The sequence below is a fragment of the Indicator indicator genome, chromosome 23, assembly GCF_027791375.1.
Source record: "Indicator indicator isolate 239-I01 chromosome 23, UM_Iind_1.1, whole genome shotgun sequence".
NCBI classification, from domain to species: domain Eukaryota; kingdom Metazoa; phylum Chordata; class Aves; order Piciformes; family Indicatoridae; genus Indicator; species Indicator indicator.
In genome coordinates this window covers 9761120-9780065 of record NC_072032.1, presented here as the reverse complement: position 1 = coordinate 9780065, position 18946 = coordinate 9761120, and the positions used below count along the sequence as shown (strand labels likewise).

The 18946-nt window shown below is 38.9% G+C and overlaps 1 protein-coding gene across 1 annotated transcript in view; it reads right to left on the bottom strand.

Moving 5' to 3' along the window:
- The window catches only part of EVC2 (EvC ciliary complex subunit 2), a 59535-nt gene that overhangs the window by 39770 nt on the left and 819 nt on the right, over positions 1 to 18946 (bottom strand). The window contains exons 2-9 of the mRNA XM_054391430.1: positions 17915 to 17969; positions 11131 to 11291; positions 10520 to 10585; positions 7853 to 8039; positions 5911 to 6020; positions 4716 to 4778; positions 2534 to 2668; positions 997 to 1148 (exon numbers count right to left, since the gene is read on the bottom strand). Of these exons, the coding sequence (XP_054247405.1) occupies positions 997 to 1148; positions 2534 to 2668; positions 4716 to 4778; positions 5911 to 6020; positions 7853 to 8039; positions 10520 to 10585; positions 11131 to 11291; positions 17915 to 17969 (929 nt within the window). The remainder of the gene's footprint in view (positions 1 to 996; positions 1149 to 2533; positions 2669 to 4715; positions 4779 to 5910; positions 6021 to 7852; positions 8040 to 10519; positions 10586 to 11130; positions 11292 to 17914; positions 17970 to 18946) is intronic.

Genomic DNA, 18946 nt, shown 5'->3' with positions numbered 1-18946 from the left:
AGATATTCACTGTGCCTCAAATAAATTAATATTAAAGAAAGTTAAAAGAATGCTTGATCCTGTCCTTCTTAATATTTACATAATGACTTTCAGGATAAGACTTCTCAAAGCCTGAGCTGCTATATAGTTATGAAAGCAAGGACTAATATGTAATTTACAGAGATAAGTATCCCAATTACCAAGGAAAGGCAGGAAATAATAATGCTGTTAGCTACCTTTTAAGAAAGAAAATTACTTCCATGGTGCCATAACTTTTCCTTTTCATCCTCTATGGATTTTTATAGTTGCATAACACTGCTGGTAGCCTGACATGCCAGAAGCTACGGGTAAGACTGAACAAACAAAACCTGCTCTGTCCTCACACCAGACCTTGTTATCACATTCAGCTGAAGAACAGATGACCTTTAACAGTGACATGTTTCTGTCAAACAGCCCTGACTGGCATTTTGACAACATCAGCAGTTTCTCCTCTGCTTCACCCAGCAGACTCTCCAATTGCAGCTATGTGGCATCTCCGAGGCAGCACTATGAGCTATTACTCCTTAGACTCCAATCCAGGTATTTTCAAAACACACTGCCAAACAGCACTGCTGGCACCCAACAGTGGCTCTCTTTTCTCTTGACAAAAGCCACCCTTTTGAAAGCAGAATGTGGTCAGCAGTAGCAGAATACATCCTTTCAACATTTTCTTGTACACAGGAAAGTTTCCTTAACAAACCCCAGAGAGGCAAAACTAGATATTGATTTAGATTGGAAAACTTGCATGCCTAAGGCCTAGATGAAACTATGACTTCTACAGGTCAGGCAACACAAAGCATGATGATTTTCAGTTCCCACACATGACTAATTAATACAGTTCAAAAACTTAAGGTAGTGCAGTCCTATGTGTAAACAGACACTAGGAAAAACAACAGAAGGGCAGATACATAAAATATATTCAAAGGTTTGGTTGATGACAAACGTAATAAATGGGATGTGACAGGAGTGAATTCTTACTCTTCTAAAGCCTGAAGCATGTTCTGAGACTCTTCAAAGGACAGAATATCGATGATTTGGTCATTCATAATTGTATCTTCACTACAGAGATCACCTGCATTAAACTGAGAATGCTCCAGATTATGATTTTGGCTGAGTTCATGCTGTACCTCCTATTAAAAAATTAAACAAAAACAAACAAACAAACAACTTCAGATGACAAAAAAATTTACACTGAGCATCTGATCAAATATTCTATAGCAGGTAACTCTGGGTGAGAAGGTTGTGCAATTCAGGTATGTATCTGAAATCCAATATGCTACTTTTATTTCAGGCTGAACTTTTTGTATGTAACTGGTCTGGAATACAAATGAAGAAATGAATGGAGAAGCCAACAGACTACATTGACTGCAGGAGGCTTGTGAAGATTACAAACTTTCTAGACCATTTAAAAATATTGCTACAGTATACTAATTATGTATGATGAGATTTACAATATTGTGATGTCAACAACATGAAAAACTAATCCTCTGAATGATGGAAGTAATTCATTTGGTTCACAGTTCAGTGAGATTCCCCTGAGAATGCAGGCTAATAAAATTAATATACAAAACCCCCACTATAAATATCTGATGCTGGGACCAAAATGGCCATTTTATGATTTCATTATCACAGCACTGTCTGTAAAAAGAAACAAAACATGCCCTTTGCATCTGAAGTGATTATTTTTGCAGACCTAAGAGAAATAAAAATTCTCAATGGGGTAATTTTCAACCATAGAAAATAAGCCTGGAAGAGATTTGTGGGCTCCTCTGAGACAGGAGATCCACCACTATCTGAGCAAAGGAGCAGTTCAAACCTCTGAGCACACCTCTCTTAGAGGACTGCTCCAATCACTGTAATATTCAGAGGTGTCTAGCTCCCTCCATTGAAGTTGCTCCACTTTACATAAATACATAAATAATTAATAGAAGCAAAAGCTGGAACTTGGGCCAAGTTGATGAATATTTATCAGACTCTCTTTTCTCTCTCCATCCCAGTATGTATTGAAATACCTTCTTCAAACTTGTGTAACTTAGAGAAAGAACACTGGAAATGGCCCATCCCCAAAACCAACTGTTTTGCTTAATTACTCAAGAGATTAAGGCACATCCAAGGAACTAAGAAACCTAAATTAAAATCCCTATTCCTGATAATCAGAAATACAATTTGGACCCAAGTCTGCTATGCTCGAAGTGAGTGGTCTGTTCCCTGGGCAACTGCTTATAACCCATAGGTATCCTGCCTCTCCTTTTGAGGGATGAAGAGGAGAGGAGGAAGGGAGGAATATGAAAAGAAACTACTAGCCAAGGGGTAATCTCCCTCCATCCTGAAGCTGACATTCAGGGACTCACAGCAGTTCTTTTGATCAGATTACCCTTCTTACACTCCCCTCTAAATCAGATTATGCTCAAGATTAGAGGTTGTAGAGATTACCACCCTGGTAATCTGTATTAGTTAGCAAATTATACCAGCAGATATGGTGAACGAAAAACATCAAAGTACTGTCCAGACTCACCTGGTTTTTATCACAGAAATTCCATTTCAAGATTTGTTTTTGGGAAACAATGAACAGAACAGCACTTGTCAATACAAGGGAAACAAAAAAAGCAATGAAGAACCCTGAAGCATGGATGACATGGCTGTAAGAAATCTGAAATGAAAAGAACATATTGTTAAAACCACATTTTAAACACATATAAAGATCAGACCAAAGGAAATAATTTTTAAATGGCTTCACACAACTTCAGAGTTTCTTGACATTAAGTTATAACTATTACATTTTTTATTAACATTTTCAAATAAGTGCCTATTTTCCATAGGTTTTCAAGTCAGCATAGTCTTCTTGTGATTGATGGTGTTTGATGTTGCTCACAGGCTCTGATGTTGGCCACCTTTAATTAATGGTCATTTCTTGATTCAATAAAACTGAGTAATCACCATAGGCAAAAAAGCATCAATATGATTTTGAATAAACATATAAATGACAGTTGACAAAAGGCCCCAGTTTGAGTGCACGTTGTAGTTCCTGCATAAGCCACTCAGAAATGAATAGCAGCAATACCAGAACCACAACAACAGGCCAACAACTTTGTAGGCCTTTCACTTTAGCAATTAATTTAATCTTTGAATTGAATTGCATTAAAAATTAATTTTTACTTCATGCTCCATGTAGCAAAAGTTAATTCAGTGTTTGCTTAGTTATTTGAGATCTTTGCACAAAAAAACACAGCACAGCTATTAGTGTAATGTTTCACCACAAACTAATCACTCTGCTGGGGCTAGGAAGTGTAAATAATTAACATGCTGCTTGCAAGCTGGGCTTGGTCATCTCTTGGAGCAGAAACCTGAGAGCATTCCAGGAAGTCAACACTAATGCTGCACAGCAAGTGATAATCAAATGTAGCCCACAATTTGAAAAGGATTTATTCCAATTTACCAGCTGAATTTTATCCTTTGATTGCCTAGTTTCTCTCTGATACATTTTTGTATACTGTAAATCTGTCATATTTCTAACTGAAAGGAGCTACTTCACATCAGACTTGTGGTTTCACAGGGTGAGATTGAGAGCATTTGTGACAGCTGAAGATATGGATGAAATACAATACATCACACCTTTTCAGCTGATGATAATTTCCTTGCACAAACTGACTTCATTCTGAAATACCTCATGCTTGGCCACAGCCCAAAGGCAAATATTATGCATGTGAAATGTGATGTGTTCCATAATTTCTAAGCTTTTTCAAAAATTAACAGTATTCTCCACAAACCTTTACCACACATTTTAATCATAAAGCCTGTTCATTTAGCATGCTCAAATGCAGCTGAGCCAGTTTGACCTGACTATGAAATAGTCCCCAAGAACTCGTTGAGGTCTAACTATCAAGTTGGAACAAAACTATACCATAAAAGTTTTAAGTATACTAATGGATTGCAGGAGCTTTCACTGTGGGCTGAGACCAGCATAGCTTACACTCTTAGCTTAGACATCACCAACAGCTGCAGATCATTTCACACTGAACTCTACAGAAAACCAGTCAGAAAGCTATTTTTCTAACCCAGTCAGATACTGCATGGCTTATAACCTTAAGTTTCCAAAAAACATATTTAAAGTAATTCCAAGCATAATTCCTAGCTATACAAACGTCCAATACTTTTAAATTTCACTAGACCTCTATCCAGGAATAATGAGTTCTTTAGCTCATGTATAGGTTTGCTTTATACCAATTCTGGCTTTCATTTTAACAGAACGGGCACTTGATCTTCAATTATGGGAAAGCCAAGGCTGGACCTTTATCTATTACACTAATACAAACCAAGAGGGCAAGAGATCCTCAGCAAAAGTGAATAGTGGAACAAAAGGTCCCTGTGCCCAGTTTTCAAATAGACTACTGATTGTAAAGGGGCAGAGGAGCTCATCACAGTTCTCTGTGCCTGCACAATTCTTCAAATGAGAAAAAAAAACATAGTTAGGAATGTAATAGATGTCTGTGGCTTTTCCACACTAAATATTACTGCTTTAAGACAACAAAGACTCCCTGTACTGACTCCTGTTTTCTTTCTCTTAAAATCAGAGAAAATAGAACTTGCGTACAATTAACAGCCAAGAACTGAGTGACCTTAGTTCCTAGGATTTAGTTTACACTGCCCCTAAGTTTAAGCAGGAGAGCCAACATAATACCAAATCTTACAGAATTTACCTTAGTCTTCTCCTCTTCAGTTATGGTGAATGATGCCATCAGTGACACAAGATGTGTTTTATTCTGAGAGAAGTATAAAAACATTACATGTATTAAAAAAAAGAGAGCAGAATCCACAGGCAAATATCCCAGTCTTGAGGAAAGCCTTTCCTTCGAAGACAAACTATACTTCTCATTAAGTTTAAAGCTGAAATAAATCTGATAGGCTAATGCAGTGTACTTAGAGGTAACAACAACAGACATGAAAGCAGCTGTTCCATGGGCTACATTTCCCTTCTAATCACACAGAGGTATATTCCAGGCTCACAGAATTGCATTTTTTCCGTGCTTATAAAAAACAGGTTGATTGAAAATGCATATAACAGGACCCACAATTAGCTCCTATGTCTCTACTCTTCCAATTCCCTATTTCTTCTTGCTCTCTACCACTCTAGGGCCACCCTCGCTGAACACTTTTTTCCCTCTAAAACAAAGGGGATACAGCAGTTGAAGTGAAAATACAACTGTAGGTCCTAATTACATGCAATTATGAAAATCACAGAAAAAGCACCAAACCATATTTAAAAACTGGGAAATTTTACTTTGGAAGAAACCACTTATCCTGCCTCCCTTGTTTTGCATCCTCCTCAAAGCTGAGGTAACTGCAGTGTTAGATCAGTTGTCTTGGTGCCTGGTACAACTGAGTTCCCAAAAGTCAATGTGGATGGAGATTCCTCAGCTTCTCTGAGTATCTATTTCAGAGCTTCACAATTCTCATAGCAAAAAAATGTCTTCCTTATGAGCAAGGAGGTTTTCCTTTGCGGCAGCTTAGATTTTGGTTAAAAGAAATAATGTTCTGATAAAAATACAGCAGACTTTCCAACTCTCACAGACTAGAACAATACACCATAATTACGTGGGACACCGTTATTTGCAGGATACATAGATAAACTGGAGAGAAACACAACAAGTAGAGAGAAAAGCTACAGGACAACACACAAACATACTTGACCTTTTTTATTTTTATTTAAGGAGGTCTAGGTCTTCCTAAGCTCTAAAGAATGAGTCATGTATTTATAAATTCATGGTAAATGAAGAGCCTAAGAATTTAATTTCATTTCATGCAGGCCTCACTGCCTAGACAGACAAGAACCACTTTTGAGACTTCTTTTTGACAAAAATTGTGACTAGCAAAATAAAATTGTACAGGAAATACCTCTGATGAACTCCTGAAAGTTAGCATTGCAGGCAGTGTTAAAACCCTGCCATTCCACATTTCTCTTGTATCAAGAAGTGCAGAGTAATTGATTGCAAAATGCTCTCCACCTTTTAAAACAGAGAAAAAAATAGTTGTGTAGATCAAGCAGCTGAGGTACATCAGACAGTGCAACAGTGGCCTCTAAGTAATTGTGTTTGCATTTTCTGAAACAGAATAGTAACTACACTGACTTGAAAACAACCCAATACAGTTGCACAGATTTTTTCACTCAAGAATGGCTGTGAGTCTCTTCAGAGAGAGCTGAACTCAGCTGCAGTTACAGCTGTTTGCAGGATTTGAAAAGCAAGTTCAACATGAATAAAGCATCTGAGGAGCTCTGTAGGTTCCCCTTTAGACGGCCTCCTCACCAGCAAAGTGCTCTCCTAGGAACCAACCTGTAGTAAACTAAAACTGACTTCAAGAAAGTTTTGCAGAAGCAGCCAGAGCCTACCAGCACACTCCAGAGAGGAGGGATATGGATAGTTTTGCTCTGTCGCAGGGAAATTTCTCAGAGATCCCGACGAATGCTCAGAACAGCACTGGATGTTTTCCTTTTTACCTGAGATTTCAGATTAATTTTGATTCACAATGCACTGGAGCACTGAAAAATTGTTATGGATAGCATACAGCATGACAACATATAAGCCAGTGTAGGAAGAGCCCTTCTGTCCAGCCCGAATGGCAAGATATGGAGCTGAGCCCAAGGCTGACACAGTAATGACCAAACCTTAAACTATGCAGAAATACATTTTGCTGGATTTTCTTCCAGTTCAATAGTCTTCATGCTGATTCATGCAGTGTATATGGGCTGGAAATGCAAGCTTCAGTTCCAGATTCAGTAATTAATTAAATAACATCTTCAGCTTGGTTTACTAGATCAGCTCTGCCAGCTGGTTTTTCTGCCACTCATTTCTCTATGCTTTCTCAGAGATCATTTTTTACTTAGGAACCTCTGTTGAGAGCCAGCAATTCCTTGACATTTTCAAAATCCCCAGCCCTGTAATCACAACCCACACTGCTGTTATTAGAAGTAAGTCTGGCTATCTATTTGCACCCCTCAGTCTCTTCTCTAAGCTGAAGGAATGCAGCTCCTCAGCCTTTCCTTATAAAGGAGATGTTCCACTCCCTTCAGTATCTTTGAGGCTCTGGACTGGACTCTCTCAAACAGTTCCCCAAGGTCCTTCTTGAACTGAGGGGCCCAGAACTGGACACAATATTCCAGATGTGGTCTCATCAGGGCAGAGCAGAGCAGGGAGAAGAACCTCTCTCAACCTACTAACCACAGCCCTTCTAATACACCCTAGGATGCTACTGGTCTTCTTGGCCACAAGGGCACATTGGCCACAAGGAACACACTGACTCCCAGCAGTGGAACAGTGTTATATCTCTATTATTTGCTTTGATTTTATAATTTGCTAACTTTGGGGAGAACAGATACTGAGAAGAGCTACCTTATTTCTGATGTATCATCTTGCCTGCTTGCACAGCCTTTTGCAACTGCAACACACCTCAAGTCAATCTGTTACACATGGCTGAAGAAGGAAGACTTGTCAGATATGGCTAAAATGGCTCGTGCAGCAGCTTTCTGAAACACTCAAAATATACAAATATACAGAACATGAAAGGTTCTGTTTCATTTTTATTGCAGCAACTTTTAGAGAGTACAAGGGCTCACTTCTGTACCTGAGAGATCAGAAGCAGTTCAAAAGTGGCAATCAAAATATGAATTAGTAGAACTGTGAACTTCAGCACAACACGTTTCCCAGGGTTTTTCATCTGTATTAATGATAATCAGAGAATTTACAGCACTAAAACTAGCTAACTAAATAAATATAGTGATTTGAGCAGATACTCTTCCATGGGTGTAATCATAGGTACTTCCCTGCAGACTGTGCATTACCTTGTAAGTACCTTTTCCTATAAATCTGCATACCATCTGTGGTCTTATTACCACTGGTGTTTTGAACATGTAGACCAGTGATATTGTCCAGGAGGAAAAGATCTGTGATGTTTGCTGAGAGCAGTGTGTTGGTGTTATTAATCAGAACTGTAATGTATGCAGTTTGAGGGTCATGTTCAACGTCCACCTGAAAACAGAAATATTAGTGTCAGTGCTGCAAAATGGATGTATGTGCATCCTAACAGCAAAATTCATGGTCTTGATTACTAAATAAACCTATTTTCTGAAGGCATTCTGAGCAACCTGCAAATGGCTTGATCCCAAACTCCCAGAGATTTTAACCTTTGCTATGTCAATGTGCTGCTTGGAGACAAAGGGACAGAAAGCCAGAAGCTGGAACCTCAGCTCATGCAGAGTCAGAAGTGCAACCAAGAATCTGATTATCCCCATGATACCTCATACAACACAAAACTTGACCAAAACTTTACAACCAGAGTCTGCAAAATTCTTAACTTTGAACTTCTGTACATGAGGATGTTTCTTTTGCAAGCTGCCCTTGCTGCAAATGTGTTCTCTGCATGCAGTTTTGGTCTCTGTTTCCCTTTTTTTTTTTTTTTGTCATATCAACTATACTCTCCAAAGACTGCAGATTGCCTCAATTAGCCCTTCCCAAGGGAGGACTGCTGGAGCCATCCATGGACTTAAGAGTTCACAGTTTTACTTCTAGTTAGTGATCAGGATCATAAGTTAATCACCAATCTCTAGTAACACACACTCATTTGATTTTACTTATTTATTCCATTAGGTCATTAATTCTTACTCAGTAATTATGTCCTCTAAATAAAATTACTTTGAGCACAGTTGCTTATTGACCTCTCACCTTCCAAACTGCCTTCCCCTTATAACTCATGTTAAACCAGAATGTCTAAAACTTTATCAGGGCTGCAATATGCTGGCCTATAGTACAGCCATCATGGTGTATCAGGATTCCAGTAATGAAGCCACATTAGTGCTTATTTAACTGACAGAAGTACAATTCAGGCTGAGTCTTTTTCTTTTGCTCCTCTCCCTTTTTAAGGGACATCTACTCTGTATTTGGACACCAGCAAATACAAAGCAGCTTGAATAGAAATGAGTTCTAAAAATGTGAACTGTGGCAGGCTTCAAAATCACACCAGAGTTCATGGCAGCCACATGGTTTGACATATGTAGTTAGGAATTAATTGGTTACTCATAGATGTTTGTTCTAGCTTTTGGAGCAATGATCATGTTGCCAACCATCTACAGGAACCAAACCCAATGACAGCCACTGATGATTCCGAAGTGTATGCTCCACTTTCTCCCTGTCACTGAAGCACACCACGTGTCATTACCCCTGGAAGCAATGTCACTCAGATACCTGGGAGAGTGGAGTGAAAGAACCAGAGCAAGAGTAAGGACATGCTGGGAGAAAAGAGGGGAGGAAGGGATTTCCACAGAAGTGAAAGGAATGGAGGATATTTGAAAATGCGTTAGAACGACTAGGAAAAAAGTAAGGAAGGAATAAAAATTAAGGCTCATAGATTATCTGCAATGCAGGAATGCTTAGGAGATTGAGAAACAAGACAGGTAAACGTGTTAAAATGCAAACAGCCAAATTTAAACTGCTAAGAATTTGTGTCATTATGAAGTACCGTTATAGAAAAGTTCATGTCATGCTGTGAAACAGAGCTGTTCCAGGAGCATGTTTCTGGAAAGAAGTATGAGACTGGGTGCTGGAAGCATAGCTAAAATTTAAACACTCCAGTTTGAATAAGGCTATGTCTGCAATAAGGTGTTGGAAAAATCCTGACTCTGAGAACTAAACATATGTCATCTCCATGCTCTGAGGAAGAAAATGTGCAAAATTCACTTTTTTCCCATTTAAAACAGCTAAAGACTACCATATGGCCAGTTTGCCTCTTAGCGGGAAAGCATCTGTTCAGACAAATTAGGACTGAGGTAGACGACAAGGTAAGCAAAGGAAAATCAAACGTGAACTCCAGTTGAAGGCAGAACACAATCAGATACAACTGCAGAGTTTTCAGTAATTTACAACTAATAGCACTGGAAAAATATTTTCTAATAATCCTAGCATGTGCAACAGACCTCTGTGAGGCTGTGCTGTGAATAGCAGGAAAAAACAACCTGCAATTGTCTCAAAATTTCTGAGAGGCTCTTATGTAAATATTGAGAGTCTACAGCCTGATAGCAGAAGATTCTGTGTTAGTGCTTCTTATTGTCTGAAATGTTCACTATTCAGCCTCATTAATTATTACGTGCTGCCATTTCAGTAACATCTGAGGTAATCAGTACCATGAGATGTGATGTATATTCATTCTTCTCTATGCAAACATGATGCAGGTTATAATATCACCTCCTCTGTACTGGCTGCTGAATCCCCTATCCTCACATGCAGCATTTCAATGGCTGAATCCAGATTTGTCTTAAAATTGGATGCACTTTGTCTCTCCAAGGGACAGGAAAGATGAACTCTAATAATAAAACATCAGACTTGCTTGATTCAGTGTTAAATAAAACACACCAGGGAACAAAAAAAGAATGGAAAACTAACAGTTGCCATGTTTTAAAGGACATTTAGGTACAAACTTCCTATCAAATTAACAAGATAAATGTAAGAAAACTTACCACACCACATTTCTGAATAGTTATTCCAAATTCAGGAGACACTGACATATTGGACATATCTTCAGGCTGAGGAGAAAGGGGCAAAGTCTACATAAGTGTGGGATAACATCATAATTCACCAACTGCAGCACAAATTAAATTATGTGAATAATGAAATGAGAAAAAAAAAAACCAAACAAACTTAGAGGAACTAATCACTTTCAAATTTAAGACCTTTGTTATTCCAAGTTGATCTTTTTTTTTTCTAGTCCAAATTTATATGAACTACTTATTCCCACAAGTAATTACCAGTATCTTTATTGATATATTCCTCTTCTGGCTATTGAAATTTCCTAATAAAATACACTATACACAAAGTTCATCAGACTAAACAAATCGATTTCATTACTAAGTGTCTATCAGAATTTACACAGCAATCACATAGCTGTGTCTGCCACAACAATGCTTTGGAAGTTTCACTACAAGCTGGAGTTGCTGAAGCCCTCTCAAGTAATCACCTGAGAGAGTTAAAAAAGCACTACCTGGGCAGTAAATTCCCACCAACTTTCACTTTTGATGTAATGGCTGCAATCTTGAGCATCAGTAAAAATGGCAAATCATCTTTTACTGACCAGCTGCTGGTTAACAGATGACTCTCGTTTGAACAAAATCTTCCTTGTCCATGAGGGTATCAAAGCAAACAGTGAATGGCTCCACTGACCGTCTGAGGCTGCGGAAGTCAAGAGCTGGTGAGGGGCTTTACTTGCTTGAATAACCAGAGGTAAGGGCACTGCTGAAAACCAAGGCAACACTCTGCATTAGAGCTAAAGCCAGCTCCCTGTCTAATGCATGCATTAAGAGGTTTCAGCTTTAAACCAACTGTTAACACTTTCAACATAAAGACATTTTCAGCAAAATATAACTGAAGCACTCCATGCTGAGTGGCCTCAGTGGTAAAGGTTTTCTGCTTCAAAGCCAGTCTGCCAATTATCCATTAAACGTATCCATGCATATATTGAGAGCAAAAATACTTCTCACTTAAGTAAGGGTCTCAGTTACATTTCAGCTGAATTGGAGTTCACCAAATCAAATGCTCCTCAGTTTAGTAATTAGCAGTATAAATGGTAGTTTATATTTTTATATCTTTATGAAAGATTAGTCCATGCTACCACACAAAATTGCAAGATCACAGGACTACAAGTTTTAAAATCACTTTCTTGTAGAGGCACCTATGACATTAATAAAGGCTTATACTGAAAATCAATAATTTAATATACTAAATTGTCAGAAGGTAAAACTGCTAAGAGAAGAGGAAAAAAGACAAATGAAAATTTCAAAATTGTACTTGGCTCCCTATGCTTAAAAAAAGATACTTTATATAATGGTCCTCATTTACTACTTCAATCTCATGTTTTAATCATTAGCAACATTTATTCAAATGAAAAAAAAAAATCTCATTGAAAAGCAAAGATTTTTTGCAAATGAGATTTTTTTCATTTTAATGAACTACAAAAAACCTGAAGATACCAAAATCTGAATAATATGAAAAGCATCATTTGTTTGAAAAAGCACTGCTTCACTGGAAGAACAGTATAGAGAAATCCCGTCAGCTGTAAATACAAAAGATATGCACAGAGCATTCAGAATTGGACCCCAAAAAGGAGGTCTTACAAAGGGCCTTGAAGCATTGATGCACATGAATCACTGAAAAGATTTCTGTTAACGTAATGAATGAGATCAGCCCTGCTGCCTACAACACCCAGACGGAGAAGTGCACCTTGGATAGCTTCACTGTCTCCCAACCTGGAATAGCATGCTTTTTATACGGGAGAAAGTGGTTTATATTGGACAAATTTGTGGGTATATGGGCCAGAAAAAGATACTTGTTTGTATTTTACAATGAGCTTTAATTCACTTCTCTAAGCTTACTTAAATACTTAAACTGCTGTTAAACAATACAGTAGACTCAGACTAATTCAGGGCTCGCAAAAACTAATATAGTAAACCTGGTGATAACAGCAATATCTATAATTGCAATACCAAATGTCTGCATGTCTTTGGGGTTGGCATTCCTTCAGGGTAGTCACACTACCTAATACACACATGGCATATTTCTGTTTCAAGACTAAGCATCAGCCCAAGTCACTCAGGTTGGCCCTAGTGCTGAGCTCTCAGTGCAGTACAGACCTGCTAGCTACCAGTCTGAGCCGACCTGGCCACGGCACTCCCCAGCAGATCCAAGTATCACACTACAGCCCACCTCCAGTGGCTCTAAACCTGGCTACTGAACTGCTTTGCAGTTTTATGTAGATACATCCAGACACTGAAAAAGATTAATTTTCTATTTGCTGTGTCTCTTGTATTAATGCCAATTGCCACCCCATTCCTGTGGGGGTTCTTGCCAGACTACAGGAGATGAACTCTCCTTTAGAGCAAACAAACTGACTGAAGTCTTGGAGGGGTTCATTAAGAGTCAGAAGTCAGAATGGCAAAACATGGGTTGGATTGAGCAACTACTGCTTTGAAAGTGCTTCTCATTTAGCAGATCATTTCCTTCTGTATTTTGGATGAGGGAGGTCAGCCAGTGAGAAGGGCATAATTGCCTCATAAAATACCTTTTGTTGTTGTGCCCTATGCAGTGTGACAGCTCCATCAGCACAACCAACTGCCCTTTTCATGTGACAGCAAATCCTGATACTCCCCTCAGGAGAGTATCAAGTCTGCAGTAATCTATTTAATTAGCTGATCATGTTCTTTGACTCTGAATAAATATCTGGATTATTAATTACACAGATGACTCTGTTTTTAAGATGTGCTTTTGTCGTCACTTTACAACCCCAAGATAACATGCCCAGCTCCCAGCACAAGTCTCCAAGCATGTTATTTGGCTGCTCCACCATCAACAATTGGACTTTGGGGATTTTGCAAGTTTTTGACATTATGTTAAGCAGCCTCAACACTGATGATGATTGTAAGGATACTTCTGCAAATTCGCTTGTATCTTTCCTGCACTCAGTAGAAAGTTTTGCTTAAACATATTCAGTGTGAAGTATGTACATTCAATAGCATGTGTTACTGTCTTCCACCACATTTTTTCCTCTTCCTTCCCCTTAATTTTAAACAATATAAACTGGTTTTTATAACACCCTAGTTTCCCTTGCCTTTTCTGCCTCTTTTTTTTTAACTGTCAGTTAAATAAAGCAGCTTTTTCCTGACTGACACATTTTTAGCTGTCACTAGAACATTATACAGCTCAATCCAGATGACCTACAAGAACACAAATGCTGTTCCACACAACTTGCTGCATATTCTTGACATCAAGACAACATAATTGTATTTATCAATTCACTTTCTGTCTCCTTTCAGATAAAGTCCTAGATGGATTGTAGATGGCTGATGATTGCTTGATAAGCAGGATGCTGAGTATCAAAGAAAGGACTGTACAGGCATAACACATTCTGTGGCTTTCATGTCTCAATTTTCATTGTGAAATTGTGGGGGTTTTAAGCAAATCAATCCACCTGAGGTTGGAAAATGCTTATACTGGACTCCTGAAGCCTTTCACTAGCAAGCTTTGAGCTTTTTTTTTGATACCCTGCTGCTCAGAATAGTGAATGCACAATTGCCAGTGTCCCTTTGGAGGTGCATCCCAATTCTGACATCACCTCCATGGGCTCCCTCCTTCCACTCTCTTTTCCTCTTACAGCTTAAACCTTTGCCATTATTCTCGATGTTTTCAGAAAAGCCATTATCAGAGCTGCATGGCCTTCACTTCCATTAGTTTCTAAATGGAAACTATTCCCACTCCTCTTCGAAAGGGAAACTTTGCAAAGCAGGGGAACAGTTTCAACTTTACAGCTCAGACAGCCCCCTCTCAGCTGAGCTTGCCAGGCTGCCCCCAGGCACTCTGAGTACAATGCCTCAGGCTAAAACACTTCCCACAGAGCAAGCCGGCAGAGCGTGAAGCTTAGTCTGGGGCTTTCCTGCAACCATAGCCAAAGATGCCAAGTGAAACAGCTCATCAAAGAAAGGCAGTAATTTCACTTTCTTTTGAGATGTGACACAATATCATCACCTTTAAAAAGAAAATTTGTTTTGTTTTCCTGAATTAAACATTCCTCATTTTTTACAATGTATTATTAAGTCACTAAATATTTTACCTTACTTCCAATTAGCACATTGCTAAAATGTTTTCCCATGATTTAATCCTCCATAAACCTAATATAAACAGATGTGCCAGAACCCTCTCTTAAACCACACATTCCTAGCTACTTACCAGTGATGGTAGGTCCACTTTGAATTGAATTACAAAACTAAAATATGAAAATAAGTATTAATATAGTTGAAACAGCTGGAAGATTGGTATAACATTTTACCACTCATACTACTATATCATTCACTCAGTCTCACATATGTGCAATGCCACAACACAAAATGACAAATACACAGTTGATCAGAGCAGTCTCTGCTATTTAATGCTGTTCAATTTTCTTTGCTAATTGTCCCCAGGCAGTCATTTGCCACTCCTCTGGTTTGTGAACTATTGCTTTGGGTGATCTTTTGGAGCTCCAGAAGGCATAATCAAGGCACATTCAGTACAGTTAGGGAGGGGAGCTCCCCACTTCCAACTCTCACTGCCTTCACTTGCTACACAGGGTGTGCAAACACAGAGAGGATACAACCTGGTACAAAAGGCACCTACTGCCTGGGAACTGGTGAGAGCAGGTCTGTGTTCAGACAGTGTATGGAAGGATGGGTACCTATGGAAAGAAACTGTCCCCTCTGCTCATCATACTGTCCTCTGCTAAGAAATTAGTTTTGTGTAATGACAGTGACTTTCAGTGCTGAAGCACAAGCCTTTACCACTGGACTGAACAGGCTAAGTCCTGAACAGGTTAGCTTCATGTGTTAGTGACACAACTAGTGTCACAGTGTCACTGTCACAATTAGTGTCACAGTGCTATTAGAAGGATAGGTAAAACACCACAGTGCCTTAATTCTTGATAGAAGTTAAAGTGAAGGCTTTTCTTGGCCATGGCAATTAAATAGGATGATACAAAATTTAAATAGATTCACAGCAAAGACTCCAGTATGTCCTTAAGGCCCCAGTACCTTTAGAACACATCCTAACCTGCCAAATTACAACAGGAAAAGTGAAGACTGACATGTTTGTGCAATGTCAAATTTAGAATTAAAAATCACCTGACACCAAGAGGAAAAAAAAGCAGTTTAACTAATACAATCATTCTAATTCCTAGTGCCTCAGAGCTGCACATTTCAAGTTCTACACCCGCAGTCTGATTTGCTTTCCCTCAGAATTTACCAGAAAAGCTCTGAATAATCTTGCTTTATTTCAGTGGGGAAGAAAAGAGTTAAATATACTTGTTTGTTAAATTGTTGTTGTTCTTCTTCTTCTAAATTATTTCCTGTCTTGAAAACCACCCAGAATACAAGATCCAGTTTGAAGTCCTTTCAATTACACACAACAATGAACAGACAAAGGGAGCAATTTACTGTATTTCAGTTTTCAATGTTGCTATTAGCTTTTCTTGTTACAAAGTCAAAGAAACTATGGGAATCAACAAGACAAAACAAACCTGTTTCCAGGTCTGTTTTGAGTCAGTTAGAACAGATTCAAACATAACTCTCAAAAATTCAGTGTTCCCTGATCAAAACACTATTATGGGATTGCTTTTCCTCATCCAGTGGAATGATCAGTGTGCTGCCACAAACCATTTCGCTCCAGCATGCTGCCAGTTTCAATGACACAGGTTTGATGCAGAAGCTCCCATCTCACTGCTTTCATTGAGAACTTCCCCAGTGAGAAATAAAGAGTAGGCTCATATCTTGATTATGCAAACCACTAAAAGCTTAGCTTTAAATATATTTTTAAAAAACTGCATGTTTATTCAATAGGACACCTCAGTGATAAAAACAAGCATAAAATTCAGTGCTTGTAGCAGCCTCCCATTTAACACATTTATTTACCTACTATCAAAATGGTAGTTTCAGAGAACCATAAAATCGTTTAAATTGGACAAGACCTTTAAGATCATCAACTGTCAACCTAGCATTGCCAAGTCCACCATTAAACCATGTCCCTAAGCACCACATCTACATGTCTTTTAAATACCTCCAGGGATGGTAACTCAACCACTTCCCTGGCCAGCTTGTTCCAGGACTTTACAACCTTCCTGGGGAAGAAATTTTTCCTAATGTCCAATCTAAACCTCCCATGGAACAACCTGAGGCTGTTTCTTTTCATCCTTTCACTTGTTACTGGAGAAAAGAGATCAACCTCCACCTCACTACAGCCTCCTTTCAGGTAACAGTATGTAGAAAGTGGGAAGGTCTCCTCTCCGCCTCCTTTAAGTTAAACAACCCCAGTTCCTCGGCCATTTCTCACAAGACCTGCTCTCCAGACCCTTCACCAGCTTCACTGCCCTTCTCTGGACATGGTTTCTTGTGTGTCTTTCTTGTAGTGAGTGGCCCAAAACTGAACACAATATTTGAGATGTAGCCTCAACCAGTGCCAAAATCAAAGGAACAATCTCTTCCCTAGTCCTGCTGGCCACACTATTTTCAACAACTAACATAAAGATACTGCGTCCAAATCCTCCAATCACCCCACTTTTTCTGCAGCACCAGAGGGTTCTTCTGAACTGCAAAACCCTATGCATTTCCCATCTCAGTGGATGATGCATTAATAATCTGCAACCCATCAGAAAGCAAGATGCAAGCAGCAAACATGACATTGAAGAAATACAGGGGAAAAAAAAACAAGGAAGCTCAGCTAATCTGATTATTTGCTTTCATATTTAAATTAATAAACTCATTTGTGAATTAGCCATGGCACAGGGCAAAGAAATTAAAGGCATCTCACTAGATGACTGCCTCAGAGCATATAATCTCTTGGCAAATTCATGTCTCTTGGGGAATGCCATGGCTTCTATTCCAGATATTGCATTGCTCCTGTTAATGTACTATATGAGGATGTTATAACCTTTCAGGGCACTCATCTCCACTACACTTGGAGGAGGTAGCCCACTATTTATTATACACATACAGAGCAAATAAAGACAAGAGACTCAGAGAAACTAAGCAATTTGTTCATATGTACACAGAGAGCCTGTAGCAGTTATGTTTCATGAGGAAAAAGGGCTCCTCCTGAAAATTATTTAGAGTAGGGTAGGAATTAAGGTCTTCTCACAGGGCTCCACTTCTGTGTAGGAAGCTTAGAGCACCCTTGCTCCTAAGTTCTGAGCATACACTCCCCTGTGGCCCAGCATCAAGAGTCCTACTGATAATAGCAGCCACTAGTGAACAGCTCCAGTTCCCTGCTCACCTTCACACCTATGTTCTGGGAGTCCTGTGACTCTTCACAGCTCTGAAAAGGTAGAGAAAAGAGTTACGTACCTGTCATTCCCAGACATTCCATCTCTTCTTGAAGCCATAGATTATCTTGAATAACCTAAAATTGACAAAGAGAGCAATTCTAAAAAAAAAAAGTATTCATAAATGTCTAATACTGAACTCTTATGCTGAACTTACATTCCACAATTAGACAGAACCCCATTATACAAAGCCTCATGTTTCCCAGAATCAACTGCCAGAAAAGACAAAACATGGCTCTAGATGACTCCTACAGTTCAGCAGTATGAGGCTCTGGTGTCTCCCAGTATGGCTATGCACACTTCGTATTATTAGGCTCAGCCTCTGCACAACCAGAAGGCTTTGCTATTAGTTTGTTCTCATAAAATAATCTTTCTTTGCCACTTCCAAAGGCAAACTTAAGAACAAAGAAAACACAGTCATTAGGAGGTAGCAGGAACATGTCCATATTGCATGATCAAATCTACTGATATTATGCTTATTTTTCCTTTGGAGCATTACATGGAGCTTTTCAAAGAGGCCACAGGCTAAAAACTGCAGTTTACAAGGCAACCTGTGACAGCCTTTTGCCTGTGCACCAACTGCAGAGATCACTGCAGAAATCATAGGATTGCTAAAGCCCAGTGCTGACAAAGATGTAGTAGTCAAACCAAGCAGTTCTTTATTTAATAAAAATGTCTCCTTGCAGGAGATAATAGAGAGTTAAGAACATCAGCTGATTAAGTGAAGAAGAATCAAAAAAACCCACATTATTTTTCCACCAGAAATATAAATTAACTTAAAACTTGGGGAAATGTCTGCTGGCAATATCACTGCATTAAATTAATTACTTTCAAAACATGATGGGAATGCTGGCCCACAGAATTGGCACTACTTGCCCATGCAGAGCCCTTCATGATGCCCCCTGGTATTACGGAGGCACTCTGCAGCAGAGTGGAAGAATTGTGCTGAATATCCAGACTCTTACCTTCCAGTGCAGACTACTGAGAATTGAATGTCGGAAAAGGCAGAAGAAAAGAATCAAGGAGTGCTATAATGTCATCTGTAGTTGACGCA